We start from the raw sequence: 15389 nt of genomic DNA on the forward strand, positions 1-15389 counted from the left end.
CCAATTTTCTGTTGCAATGATGGGTGTACGCTATAACATAATCAATAAAGTTCCTGAGACTTGGGTGTCTGCTGTATTCCATCTCTCCGCTGCATTCCATGTCTCTACTTTCAGGCTTCGTCTGCGGTTCCCCGTCACTACGTGAGCACAATCCATAATCCTTATTTACTAATTATCAGCCCTCACTATTCATTGCCCTACAACAGTGACAAAACAGGGCAGAAAAGTGATGACCTATACCCAAATCTGCCCGCCCTCATAGCTCTGGCCTCAGGAAACACACCTGAAAGATCACACGACAAACCGCTGGATTGTTTGTTTATACTTTGGAAGCCATTGTTACTTCCAGGGAGAATACAAGTATTGTATTTATCAAAAATGGAAGGTTCTCCTCTCTGTGTTCTACCTTTTCAGCCTCCTGGCTGCAGGTGATCAGAAGTATACGCATATTCTTTGGTTCCACCCACTTCCCGTCACAGGAACATGCACACATTTTCTAACAGCATTTTCCCCTTTTGCTGAAACAGGCAACCTCTTTGTTTTGCAACCCTTTCTGCTCTGCTTCCTGAACTCAGAACTGTTTGGAAACATCCTAATAAAATGAGAAGTCTGCCCAGCAATATCCATTATTACTAAAACAGAGCACAGTTAAATGAGGAAGCCGTAGCATTGAACGGCGCTGACGCTTGTAACATTTTTGATGAATGTTGCTTCCACTGTTTTAAGGTCAGAAAATGATTGCACATGAATTCTCCTACCTTTCGTTGTGATTAATTTAAAAGTCACAATCCAATTGGAATCCATGGAACACTTATAAACTCCTGCATCTTCAAACAATACAGGGACAATCTTTGCAGTGAAATCATATCCAGAAAACGAGGCCATTGTAGTCGCCATTCGATTCTTAAAGTAAGTGCGGTTAAGATGGACTGGCTGATATATTGATGCATTTGCTATTTCTTTCTCCTGAATTTGATGCAGCGGTGAGCTCCAGGACCATTTAGCATAATTGAAGTAACTACGATAATAACAGTTCAGGTGGAGTTCACTGTGACCTGTGCCCACACGATATAGGGTGATATTGTTGTAGAGTAACTCTGCAATACACATGAAAAATATTATGTTAGAACAATGGATGCACAAATCCACAGACGTTTAGATGCACCGAGTCTCTTGTCCAGAGTAGGCAAATGGAGGACAAGATGACCTAGGTTTAAGGTGAAGGGGAAAGATTTAATAGAAATCTAAGTGGTACCTTTTTCATACAAAGGGTGGTGGGGGTATGGAACAAGCTGCCAGAGGAGGTAGTTAAAGCAGGGACTAGCCCAACAATTATGAAACAGTTAAACAGGTACATGTATAGGACAGGTTTGGAGGGATACGGGCCAAATTCACGGGCAGCTGGGACTAGTGTGACTGAGACATTGGCCAGTGTGGGCAAGTTGGGCCGAAGGGCCTGTTTCCACACTATATCACTCTTTGACTCTATGACTCTCTAACAACCCTTTATGATATATCTGGTAAATGACCATATGTGATGATGGAACTCCATCAATGCTGACTTTTTGATTTCTGGACAATTTTCCACTTTATCAAGTAAAGAGAAAATTTAAAAATATATATTATTGATCAGAACTTTATAAAAATTCTTTATGTTCTGAAGAACTTCATCAATTGATTTTCAGTTCAGGCTATGAACCATTTAAAAATTATACAGAAGTGAAATCAACAAATAAAAGTTCCTCGAAAAAGTGAAAATAAAATCTTTTCTGTTTTTAATTAGATCTGATTTTTTTTTGGTGTGATATAGTGGGTCAGGTAATCTGGGACTCAGCAAGCACAAGGAAGTCCAATTGGTGGCCATTGCCAAATTTCTGGTGATTCAAATAAGGTTTGCTACAAGCAGTTGGAATCTGCATATATCAGGAATAATTCCTCAATTAAGGTCCCAAGCAATATTTTACTTGTTTTAGCAACATTTTGCTGCCAGAAGTCATCGAAGCCATGTAAAATGTGCATAAGAAACTGCAGATGCCGGAAACTTGAGTGAAAAGCTAATTGCTGGATGAACTCAGCGGGTCAAGCAGCATGTTATTGTTTCATATCGCCATGGGTACTGAAATACGGTGAAAAAAATTGTGTTGTATCTTGGTCAAACATACCGTACATGAGTACACCAGGTAGCGTTATAGAGAAACAGAATGAAGAACATAGTGTTAAAACTACAGAAAAAATACAGTCCACACTGACCATCGATCATCCATTCACACTAGTTCCACGTTATCCCATTTTCTCATCCATCTCTACACATTTGGAGCAATTTTACAGAGACCAATTAGTCTACAAACCCACATGATCTTGGGATGTGGGAGGAAACCAGAACACCCGGAGGAAACCCACATGATCACAGGAAGAATGTACAAACTCTGCACAGACTGCACCCACAGACAGGATTGAACCTGGGTATCTGGTGCTCAGCGGCAACAACTCTACTGCTGCACCACTGTGCTGCCCTGAAGCTGGGTCTGATATGAAGTGATCTTTTTTGTGGGTGTCCATCAATCCAGGTCACTGAGTTGGTGACAACCTCTGGGCTTAATCATTGAGTATATCTCAACTGCTGCAAATCTTTACACTTTGCCTTCTCTCCTTTCTCTCTTTCTATTTTCCCTTTCTCAATTCCATTGAATAACTGAGACTTAGAGCACTGAAGGAGGCCATTCAGCCCATCGTCTTCCTAACGGCAACGAGAAGCTCCTTCTATTGCCCAGGTCCTGACCATTATGAGTTTGATCCATCTGGTCATCCAGGTACTTTTCAATGAGATGGAAAGCTCTTACCTTCACCAACCTTCGGAAAGTGAGCTTCACATATACATTAATCCTGGTGAATAAAACCATTTGCCTACTCTCCTCTAATTCTTCCACTAATCTCCTCAGATCTGTCCCCAACTTATTGCAATAGCTATTGAGGGTAAGAGGTTCTCCTCCCTGTTCCTCTGTCAGGACCTTACATCATTTTGTACACCATGATTAACTCGCACCTGAAGGTGACATCTATCATCAACGTACCCTACCACAGTAGGACCGTTTTCCATGATGGATCTTTAAAACTTAAAACTGAGACACATAAGAGACTCCAGATGCTGGAATCTTGAGCAATGAGACAAATTGCTGGAGGAACTCAACAGGTTAGGCAGCACGCCGTGGAGAGAAATGGATAAATGACGTTTTGGATTGGGACCCGTCTTCAGACTATTTAACATTTAATGTGAGTTATGAGCTCTTACCGGGATTCACAAAAAAATCTGCTTTCCTTGTGTGAACAATGATTCCATTTTCCTGCACTTCACACACATACAACTTCCCATCCTCCACTGTAACATGTCGGATCATCAGATAGACCGTGTTATTCAGGCGGATCTGCTCAGTGTTGCTCCTGCTCTGCTGGGATGAAGCCTTTGGTCTCCAGTGAAGACTGACTGTATCTGAGAGTCTGGAGATGGTGCAGCTGAGTGTGACATCACTGCCCACCACAGGCCGCTGTGAACCTATCTCAACTGGGGAACAAAAGATCAGTGAGATACAGAGTGAACAGTGGTGTGTGCAGTCCAGTCCAATGACTGGGTTCAAAGTGACCACAGGACATATCCATTATCTGCACTTGTGTCTTTCTGCATGAGAGTCAGGCTAGCTTTGACATAAGAACACCCGAGGCATGGAATGATATAATTGACCTGAAAAGTCTCCATCTTGCCCCACCATAGTCAGGTAAGCAGACCTCTTATGGCCTTGCTCTTGAACTTATTGGAGAATCGGGGTTCAAAATTAAGTTACATGGTTTGGATGGCATTTATAGACTCATAGAGAATGAAACCGGCCTTTTGGCCCACTATTCCCATGCCAGCCATCAAGTACCCATGTGGAGGAATCCCATTTATCAACTTTACAGTGGATGTCTGCAGCCTACAGTGCCTGAACTATTTAAGCACTTGTCTGCATCTTCTGAAATGTTAGGTGAGGATCTGCCTCCACCTCCTTCTCAGGCTGTGTGTTCCAGATTTCAATCACCTTCTGGGTGAAAAACCTCTTCCTCACATCCTTTCTGAATTTATTTCCCATTTTAAACCCATGCCCCTTGGTTTTGGACACTTCTGCCACAGTAGAGGGGGGGGGGGGAGATTAAGGCTGGTGGGTGATATGTAAAACAGATGTGGAAGGGGTGAGGGGCAGATGGAACCAAATTGGAGGGGATCACTGGAGCTGTGGGTTGCATGAAATTGGGAAATTCAATGTTCATACAATTAGCTTTCGATGCCCAAGCTGAACCAGAGATGTTGAGATATTGTTCTTCCAACTGGTACTTGGCCTCTCTATTGAGGCGGAGAAGGTTGAAGGGAAAAAAATTGTGGTGGGAGTGAAAGGAGAGTTAAAATGACAAACTGACAGTAATATTAACCATTATGGTGTTAGGTATTACCCAGCCTTTTCCTTTTACTGTTAAGTGGCATTATGAGTTATCAGAGTTTTATGGTTGTGATATATTTGATTCAATTTTACTAAAAGAGTGAATATGGAGAGAATGTTTCCACTAGTGGGAGAGTCTAGGACCAGAGACCATATGAAATGGCACATTAGTGCATTTCCCCCAAAGTACTGAATTTTTATCATCATATTATCTCTCACAACAGTAACAGAGTTCTATCCACTTTACACAGAGGGCAGCTGTGCATTGACTTTAATTGTCAGCATTTGATAGATCCCGATGTTCTGGCAAACTGTTTTTTTACCAGATCAAAAAAAAAATCTTTGCAATGGTTGATACAGTTGATAGATTGAGATTTTCATTCAACATCAGGTGATGTATTTATCATATCAACCAGGCAATCTCTCTACGTCTGAATATGGACACGAAAAGCTGGGGTAACTCAATGGGTCAGGCAGCATCTCTGTAGAAAAGGAATAGATGAGGTTTCAGGTTTCTTCTACAGACTGAGAAACTAGAGATTTCCCTCTCCCCTGACTCTCAGTCTGAAGAAGGGTCTCGACCTGTAACGTCACCTTTTCCTTTTCTCCTGAGATGCTGCCTGCCTGCTGAGTTACTCCAGCTTTTTATGTCCATATTCGGACATTTAAAAAATGCTATAAACCAGCATCTGCAGTTCCTTCCTGCACAATCTCTCCACATTACTTAATTGCATTGTATCACATTACTGAGACTCTCTCCAATACCATCCTACTTACCTTTGAGTCCAAATATTTCATATTGTTTCACGATTTGCTTCGTTGGTTGTTTTTGAATCAATGTGAGCAATCCCGCAAAGTTAAATGCAGGTTGTCTTATCTTTATATATTGGATACCATGAGCAAGTTGTAAGTCCTTGAACAAGGCGAAGGTTTCCAAGTGCTGATTCATATATAAATTCCACCTGCCCCAAGTTCCTTTGACGAGAGTCGCCAGTTTCTGGGTATGTTGCCCTGAGTGTGACTTCCATTTCAACACATGCTCACTATTTTCTGGTCTCTCTGGTCCTTTCAGAACAACTTCAGCAGCAAGATTTGAAAAGTAAATATGGTCTGGACCGCCTGTCAAAAACATCACATCCAACATTAAAATATTTAATATTTCAAATGAAGCCTCTCAATCCCACACTCACAAAGAATGACTGGTTAGCCCGCAACAAATGCTTTTCACTGTACTTCGGTACAGGTGACAATAAATTAAACTAAACTAATAATATTGGAATTCTTTTGTCAATCATCTTTTTATCATCAGCTGATCAACTTGCCTTCATTGCTGCCACGACTTGTGAAATACAGAATCATCAGGGTGGCATAGTGGCATAGCAGGTAGAGCTACTAGCTCACTGGGCAAGAGACCTGGGTTTAATCCTAACCTCAGGTGCTGGCTGTGCAATGGATATTTCCTCCGCATGCCCTCTGATTTCCTTCAATGTCCCAAAGACATGAGGGTTTGTAGGTTATTTGGCCACTGTAAATCATCTCTGGTGTACAGGGAGTGGATGTGTAAGCGGAATATCATAGAACTAGCATGAACGATGGTTGGCAGGAACTTTGCAGTACCTGCCCTTGAAGCACCCCATTCACTCTGTTGCATGTATATTGCATATCTGTTAGGAAATGCTTCAGGTTGCTAATGGAGGAATGGAGGAATGTATTAGAGGCTAATTAACCTACCAACCCACACATTGTTGGGATATAGGAGGAAACCCACCCAATCACAGGAAGAACATGCACACACAGGGGATATGGGGAGAAGGCAGGAACGGGGTACTGATTGTGCATGATCAGCCATGATCACGGTGAATGGTGGTGCTGGCTCGAAGGGCCGAATGGCCTACTCCTGCACCTATTGTTTATTGCCTATTGTCTATTGTCTGTTGTCAAACTCTACATTGAGAGCATCTGAGGTCAGGATTGAATTGACTGGAGCTGGCAGGCTGTAGCTTGACTTGTTATGACACCATGGGGAAATACGAAGTTGTTCAATCTGGGAAGAAGGATGAAAGGACAGATTGTTACATAAAGAGAGAAGGACTGCGGAAATCTGCAGAAAGGAATTTGAAAGCCTTCATTTATGAAACATAGATTCAACACATAAGTGGAATGCTAATGAAAAGCTTGCCTTTAATTCCAGGGAGTTGGTTTATAAAAATAGACATGTCTTACTGTAACTGTTCAAGTGACATCTCATCTCCAATGTCATTACTGAAGTATGGAACAGTATTGAATTATTGAAGGGTGGCGGAGTGACATAGCTGGTAGAGTTGCTGCTCCACAGTGCCAGAGGCCCGAGTTTGATCTTGACCTCGGGTACTGACCGTGTGGAGTTTGCATGATCTCCATGTGACCATTCGAGCAACTTAGGAAGGTCACCTCTGGGTGGTCCAGTTTCCTCCTACATCCCAAAGACATGTAGGTTTAAAGGTTAATTGGCCTCTGTAAATTGCCCTTAAAATGTAGGGGGTGGATGCAAAAATGGGATAATAAAGAAACTTGTGTGAACTGGTAATCGATGGTTGAAGTGGACTTGGTGGACCGAAGGGCCTGTTTCCACGCTGTATCTTTTAATCAATCAACAAAATCTGCAGTGTGAACATATACTTGCTGTTCAAAAGAGGAGGGTGATGGAAACAAAGATCTTACTAACTCGTTGAATACTGGAAGTGTGATTTCATTAAACACTCTACTGTGGTCAAGCAATGCCAATATTTTGAACAGATTGACTCCAAAGACGTACAGGTTAGTAGGTTAATTGGCTTGGCAAATGTAAAAATTGTCCCTAGTGGGTGTAGGATGGTGTTAATTTGTGGTGATCGCTGGTCGGCGCGGACCCATTGGGCCGAAGGGCCTGTTTCCGCACTGTATCTCCAGACTAAATTAAATTAAAGATATGGAACTTACTTCCTGCGATAATAGATGGAAGTAGAAACACTAAAAAATTGAAAGTCACCCCTGTGTAGACTCTGCTGCAGAAAAATTGTAGCTTCATTTTACAAATTTGTTCCCTGTAAAAAAAACAAAAATAACTTTAGAGACTGGTAATTTCTTGTGACTGCTTCACGCACTGATCCCGTACGTCGACTGTTTTGTTTCATTTAAAGATACAGCACAGAAACAGGCACTTTAGCCTACCCGATCTGTGCCAACTAACGATCTCCGTATGCTATTTCTAAACTACACACTATGGACAATTTACAATTTTTTACCAAAGTTAATTAACCTACAAACCAGCACCTCTTTGGAACGTGGGAGGAAACTGGAGCACCCAGAGAAAACCCCACACGAGAATGTACAAACTCCGTATAGAAAACACCCGTGCTCAGGAACAAACCTGGGTCTCTGGCGCTGTACGGCAGCAACTCTACTGTTGCACCACGATGATTGAAATAGGTTAGCTGGACCAAATGGCCTACTTCTGCTTCCATGTCTAATGAACTTATGGATTTATGAATCAGGCTCATTACGGATGTCAAATGTTAAGGTTATATGGGGAAAAACAGAAAATTCACAGACATTAATTACCTACAGTAAGAAAATAAAAGGAAGTGATATTACTCACAGCAAATGGCACTCAAATACATAGTACCCTTGCTGGCCTTCTGAATCTGCAGAAAGTTTAAAATATCCAGTCAAAAGCAGTGCAGAAGTTAGAGGCACAATGGACTGCAGATGCTGGAATCTTGACCAAAACACAAAGTGTTTAGGAACTCAGCAGGTCAGGCAACATCTGTGGAAGGAATAGATAGACAACCTTTTGGATCAGGAACCTTCATCAGACTGACGTTTGCGGAAAGTTCCCAACCCGAAACATTGAATTTCTAAACCCTCCATGGATGTTGCCTGATCCACTGTGTTCCTACAGCATTTGTATTTTGAAAGATCTTATCTATCTCCAACTAAAGTATGTCTACTGACCTGGCCTCCACCATCCCAACGACTGAGAATTCCAGAGATACTCTATCTGGTTAGGGAACTTTGTATGCACCAAATTGTAAATGACCAACCCATCACTTGTAACTATGTCTTCTTGTTTGTGACTCTCTCACAACATGAAGACATCTCAAATCTATTGTAGCATTTTCCCTCAGGATCATATATGTTATATGATCTTATCGAAAAACGTAAAAGATTATTAAGGGGTTGGACACGTTAGAGGCAGGAAACATGTTCCCAATGTTGGGGGAGTCCAGAACAAGGGGCCACAGTTTTAGAATAAGGGGTAGGCCATTTAGAACTGAGATGAGGAAAAACTTTTTCAGTCAGAGAGTTGTGAATCTGTGGAATTCTCTGCCTCAGAAGGCAGTGGAGGCCAATTCTCTGAATTCTCTATTCTCTAGATAGATTCTCTATTCGCTAGATAGACCTCTTAAGGATAGTGGAGTCAGGGGGTATGGGGAGAAGGCAGGAACGGGGTACTGATTGAGAATGATCAGCCATGATCACATTGAATGGCGGTGCTGGCTCGAAGGGCCGAATGGCCTCCTCCTGCACCTATTGTCTATTGTTTTCATAAGAACACTCCTCATTCTTCTAAACTCCAAAATGTTTATGGACATACATTAGTCTGCAGGTGTTGGAATCTTAAGCAAAAAACAAAGTGCTGGAGGAACACAACAGATCAGGCAGCATCTGTGGAAAGAAATGGCCAGATGACGTTTTGGGTCAGGTCATGACGATGCACTCCAACGCAAAATATTGTCTGTCCATTTCTCTCCACAACTACTACCTTGCCTCCTGAGTTCCTCAAGCTTTTTATATTTGCCCAAACTATTTATCTTCCCTTTCAGGTGTATTTGCTATGTTCCTTCTGACTGCTGGTTTGAAAGGGCAGTGACTTTGCATAACCTCTTAGACACCATGTTTCTGGGAAACGAAAGCCATCTCAGATCACGATTACAACATAGGCTCAAGAGGTGATCAATGCAGTTGACAACTCATTTTGAGAGACATGGACTGTATCCAGCAGAGATTCCAGGCAGCCTTGTCTGTCTGATCTACTTCCCTCTACAGATGATGCCTGACCCGCTGAGTTCCTCCAGCAGTTTATTTTTTGGCCAGACATCATAACTATTTCCACATGACCTGTCTGTACAGAATACTTCACAGCAAGTGTCAAGACAAGATTGCAGGCACACGGATTCTACCCCAGACAAACCTGCGTAGCGTCACACATTGTTGAAAGAATCAGCGATCCGGAGGGCATGACATGCCCTAGAATGTCTACTCAAGTATAATCAAGTCAAGTTGAATATATTGTCAAGAGTCAAGAATGTTTTGTTGCCATACGGCCCAAAACGGAACAACAAAATCCTCACTTGCAGCAGCACAAAAGGCATATCAACATAGTCCTCAGTAGACACCATTGTAAACAACAAAAGAAGTTCAATAATTTTTTTTAAAAACATTATGCAATAATGCAAAAGGAAAACAAACCTGAAGTCCCGAGTGCAATCAAGGCATTTTGTACTTCGGAGTTTAGTTGGAGTTCTCAGTGGTCAACAGCCTGATGGTTGTTGGGAAGAAATTATTCCTTAACTTGGATATGACAGTGTTCAGTACCTTCTTCCCAGGAGTGAAATGAGAATGTGACCAGAGTGTAACTACAGTAATGTGCAGGTATAATGAAAAGAGAGTCTTGAAAACAGACTCTTGAGAGTATGAAGGCGGCTCTGAAACGCCATCTTTTCATTCCCTCCACACCAGTTCTTTGTGTTTTGCTCAAGATTCCTGTTTGTTCAATTTGCGTGTTGCCTCACTCTGACAGTGGCGAAGGCCCAGGACAGAACGGTCAGTATGGGAATGGGAAAGAGGGGTTAAAATATTTGGCAACCGGGAGATCACGTAAGCCAAGGCGGACTGAGCACAAGTGTTCAGCAAAACGGTCGCCCAGTCTGCGCTTGGTCTCGCCGATCTGTAGCAGTACACACTAAGAACAGTGCTTTCAGTCAGTTTATTGTCACATGCTGTGTGCTAACCAGTCAGCAGAAAGACAATACTTGATTACAATCGATCCATTTACAGTGTATAGATACATAATAAGGGAATAACTGATACAGTATATGAGGTTGGAGGAGGTGCATGTGAAACTCAGCTACTTTATGGCAATGATCATAAGGGCAGCAGGGTGGTGCAGTGGTAGAGTTGCTGCCTTACAGTGCTTGCAACAACGGAGACCCGGGTTCGATCCCAACTGTGGGTGCTCTCTGTACAGAGTTTGTGCATTCTCTCTGTGACCGCGTGGGATTTTCTCTGAGATCTTTGGTTTTCTGCCACACTCCAGGTTGGAGTGTTGGCTTGGTGTGTGTGTAAATTATCCCGAGTGTGTGCAGGACAGTGTTAATGTGCAGGGATCGCTGGACGGCACGATCTCGATGGGCTGAAGGGCCTGTTGCTGTGCTGTATCTCTAAACTAAAACAAAAAACTAAAACTGAAGGACAGAAAGAGAAATAGATTCCGTTAGAGCCTCACTGATGCACACTACTGGGAATAACAAGGATTGGATCATCGTGTTTAGTGTACCCACATAAAGAGTGGAGCTCGTTCAGATGAGGAATCTAGGATGGAGGAAGCAAAGAAGAAAAGAGAAACTCAAAAACCAAGAACCACTGATGCAGCAGAGTCCTTGCACCTCTGTCACCCGTGTGAAAAGAACTTTTGAGCCCCAACCGATCTAATCAGTTCTGTCTGTACACATCGCAAGATCATGGACTGGATGTCATGGTTTTAACTTGAGAATGCATAACAAACAACACATTTCCACAGATTTTTAATTCACCCTAGAGCTTCAATTTCTCGCCGGGAGAACTAAACCATAAGTAGGGGCAGTCATTAAGTCCACAGTGAGGGCTGCCACTTATAATGAAGAAGGGTCTCAGCCGGAAACGTCACCTATCCACATTCTCCAGAGATGCTGCCTGAGTGGCTGAGATACTCCAGCACTTTGTGTCTTATTTTCTAAAAACCAGCATCTGTAGTTCCTTGTATTATCTGCCTCTTAAATTGTTCTGTACTGCAGCACCTGCTTTAGAGAATTTAGATTATCACACTTACTTTCATAGAAACATAGAAACATAGAAAATAGGTGCAGGAGTAGGCCATTCGGCCCTTCGAGCCTGCACCGCCATTCAATATGATCATGGCTGATTATCCAACTCAGTATCCCGTACCTGCCTTCTCTCCATACCCCCTGATCCCTTTAGCCACAAGGGCCACATCTAACTCCCTCTTAAATATAGCCAATGAACTGGCCTCAACTACCTGATTAGTTAAAGAATCGATGAGGCAGTGGAACAGTGGGAACAGGACATCTCAAACCGTTTCACAACATCACTTGTGAAATATGAAAGTCAAATCTAATTTAGATGAAATGTTTGCTATCAAACAGATCACAGCACGAATGTTAAAAATGTGCCATTTAGCAAGGAATGATCAGTGGATGTGAGAATCTTGCTTCATTAAAGTTTTAAGGAAAATGAGACACAAACAAAGAATGTTTCCGTTTTTAGAGATAGATCATGGAAACAAACCCTTCGGCTCACCGAGTCCGCGCTGACCAAAGATCACCAGTACATTTGTTCTATCCAATACACGAGGGACAATTTATAGAAGCCATTTAACCTGCAAACATGCACGGCTTTGGAGTGTGGGAGGAAAGGCAGAGATAGATAGATTCTTGATTGGTACCAGTGACAGGGATTATGGGGAGAAGGCAGGGGAATGGGGTTTGGAGAGCTAGAGATAGATCAGCCATGATTGAATGGCGGAGTAGACTTGATGGGCCAAATGGCCTAATTCTGTTCCTATCACTTATGAATTTATGAACTTATGAAACCAGAGCACTTGAAGAAAACCCACATGGTCATAGGGAGAATGTACAAATTCCACATGGACAACACCCATAGTCAGGATTGAACCCGGGTCTCTGGCGTTGTCAGGCAACTACTCTGCCGTTACGCCCCTCTGTTGCCCTAGTTATGCTCTTATTTGGGTCTGAGGAGATGCAGGATTGATTTAAAATTGGTTGAAAGGGGGGAGGATTGAAAATAGAATGATTATTTAACTGAAGTAAGGTCACCTACCTGGTGGGAAGAGACTGGCGAAGGAGTCCAAAGATTGAACAGCAAAGGTTCGAGCACAGCAACACACAAGAAGCTGAGCTCCTGAATCTCACTCTGCACAGTGATTGATGACATCTCTTGTGAAACTAAAAGAGCACAGAGCTTCCTCTTTCTTTCCAGCTCAGAGATCAAACATCATTGGCGCTTTGAGAAAAGATTGGCTGAAAAAGGATATGGAAGGAAGTTGAAAACGGAAACATCAAAATTATTTCAAAAGGTATATATTTTGGAAATATATTACACTAAATAAAGGAACCAAATGGTGGTCTTATTGGTAAATGGGGTATCTGCTGTGCTAAATGCAACATGAAAGGATGTCATGGGATGCTGCTCTGTACCAGAATTTTGACATTCTGGGACTCCCTACTAATTCCAATCAGGTACCAATTCCCAGGAAGGATTTGCTGGCAAACGTTCTGTGATGTGCCTGCTCGATTTAAGGAGTAGGAATCAGGAGTACCAGTGAGATTGTGGCTCCGGTATTGATTACAGGACTGAATGCCTATATAGAGAGGTTGAGCAGGCTGGGACTTTTTTTCCTTGGAGTGCAAGAGGATGAAGGGTGATTTTATGGAAGTCTATAAGATCATGAGTGGAATAAGTGACAAAGGAGAAAATATGGTGTCAGATAAGGAGAGAAAAGGAATACAATGTAAAGCCAGAGGGGAGGAGAAAGAGGGGGGGAAACGGAATGAAGGGGCTCTGGGTTGAGACCCTTCATCAGATATTTTTCTTCTTCCTCTTCTTCGTAAGCCCTTTGCTCCTCTAGGGAGCATAGGCCATTGACAAATGTCCTCCACCTCACTCGGTTGTTGGCGATTCTTTTGAGATCTCCCCAGTTGGCCCCACTCCCAGACATTTCTGCTTGGACACCTCTTCTCCAGCTGTTCCTGGGGCGACCTCTTTTCCTTTTTCCTTGGGGGTTCCATTTCAGAGCTTGCCGGGTGATGTTTGTGGCAGGTTTTCTGAGGGTGTGTCAAATCCAACTCCATTTCCTCCTTCGAATTTGTTAGTCAATGGGATCCTGGCTTGTTCTTTTCCTCATGTCTGTATTGCTTACTTTTTCTCTCCTCCAGATGTTTAGTATTCTCCTGAGGCAGGTGTTAATGAATGTTTGCAGCCTGTTTGTTGTGTGTTTTGTTGTTTTCCATGTCTCTGATCCATCCAGCATTACCTGCTTCACGTTTTGAATTAAAGATGCGTATTCTGGTGTTGATTGAGATGTATTTTGAGCTCCAGATCTTCCTGAGCATGTTAAACACCACCCTAACCTTATTGATTCTGCTTTTTATGTCTGCATCTGCCCCTCCAGTGGTGTCTACAACACTGCCTAGGTATGTGAATGTTTCTACCTCCTCCAGGGCAGTGCTGTGCATGAGGATAGGGTTGCTGGTTTTGGAGTGGGTCTTCATCACCTGTGTCTTTGTTGTATTGGGTGTAAGACCATGTTTTGTGGCAGCTTGTAAGAGTCTGTCCGTCATCTCCTGCATTTGTATCTGTATAATTCAGAAGCCTGATAACAGAGGGAAGAAGCTATTCCTGAGCCTGGTGAAGCACACTTTCAAGCTTCTGTACCTTTTGCTGTACAGGAACAGGTAGAAGAAGGGATGACCAGGATGTGACAAGTCCTTGATTATGTTGGCTACTTTTCAGAGTCAGTGTGAAGTGCAGATGGAGTCAATGGTGGGAAGTCTCGTCTGTGTGATGGATTTGGCTATATCTTCAGCTCTCTACAATTACTTGTGTTCTTGGGCAGAGTTGTTTCCAAACCAAGCTATGATACAACCTGATGGTATGCTTTCTCTGGTGCATCTGTAAGGTTTATAAGAGTCACTGGAGACATGCTGAATTGCCTCAGTCTCCTCAGGAGGAGAGGCATTGGTGTGCCTTCTTGGCCATCGCATCAATGTGGTTGGTCCACAACAGGTCATTGATAATATTAACACCAATGAACTTGTAGCTATCAACCCATTTCCACTTCCACACCATTGATGTTGATTGGGGAATGTAGCGCACTATGCTTCCTTTAGTCAACAACTAGCCTCTTCATCATGCTGACATCAAGGGGAGGTTATTGCCATGACACCATGTAACAAAGTGCTCTATCTCCTTGCTGTACTTCGTCTCATCATTGTTTGAGATTCACCCCACCACAATGGTGTCATCTGCAATCTTGTGGATGAAATTAGAGTTGAATTTGGGCGTACAGTCATAAGTGCATAGGGAACATAGTAGGGGACTGAGAACGCATCCTTGCAAGGCACCAGTGCTGAGAATTATTGTGTAGTGGGCTCTGTGATCTTGCATTACCTTGCTGTTTATTGCTTAGCTTGCTTCCCTGAAATAGTCTCCTGTTGTGACTGAAGAGTAAAACACTGCTTTGCACAGCTTCAACCAAGTAGCTACAGGGTGCCCTGGGAAACATCACATTTCAGTAATCCTGGATCCCCCCCAGCTGAGAAGTTAATTGGAGCGTAACGGGATAGCGGGATTTGTTGATGCTGATTTTTGCATGATTATAGAAGTTGAGACATTATGTTACAGTTGTACATGACGTTGGTGGCAACATTCGGGAGTACTGTGTTCAGTTTTGGTCTCCCTACTATAGGAAGGATGTCATTAAGCTGGAAAGAGTGCAGGGGCCATTTACGAGTAAGTTGCCAGGACTTGAGGTGCTGAGCTATAGGGAGAGGTTGGGGAGGCCTAAGACTTTATTTCTTTGAGCGCAGAAGGCGATGTTATAGGGGT

General features: G+C 42.8%; 1 protein-coding gene across 1 annotated transcript in view; it reads right to left on the reverse strand.

Moving 5' to 3' along the window:
• LOC144591060 (uncharacterized) overlaps positions 1–12707 on the reverse strand; it is a gene marked incomplete at its 3' end in the record, with an annotated part of 33281 nt that extends 20574 nt beyond the window's left edge. Inside the window, exons 1-5 of the mRNA XM_078395393.1 lie at positions 12603–12707; positions 7425–7528; positions 5244–5585; positions 3290–3559; positions 759–1097 (exon numbers count right to left, since the gene is read on the reverse strand). Of these exons, the coding sequence (XP_078251519.1) occupies positions 759–1097; positions 3290–3559; positions 5244–5585; positions 7425–7512 (1039 nt within the window). The remainder of the gene's footprint in view (positions 1–758; positions 1098–3289; positions 3560–5243; positions 5586–7424; positions 7529–12602) is intronic.
• Positions 12708–15389: the final 2682 nt, after the last annotated feature.

This window comes from Rhinoraja longicauda, unplaced genomic scaffold (assembly GCF_053455715.1).
Source record: "Rhinoraja longicauda isolate Sanriku21f unplaced genomic scaffold, sRhiLon1.1 Scf000537, whole genome shotgun sequence".
Classification (NCBI taxonomy): domain Eukaryota; kingdom Metazoa; phylum Chordata; class Chondrichthyes; order Rajiformes; family Arhynchobatidae; genus Rhinoraja; species Rhinoraja longicauda.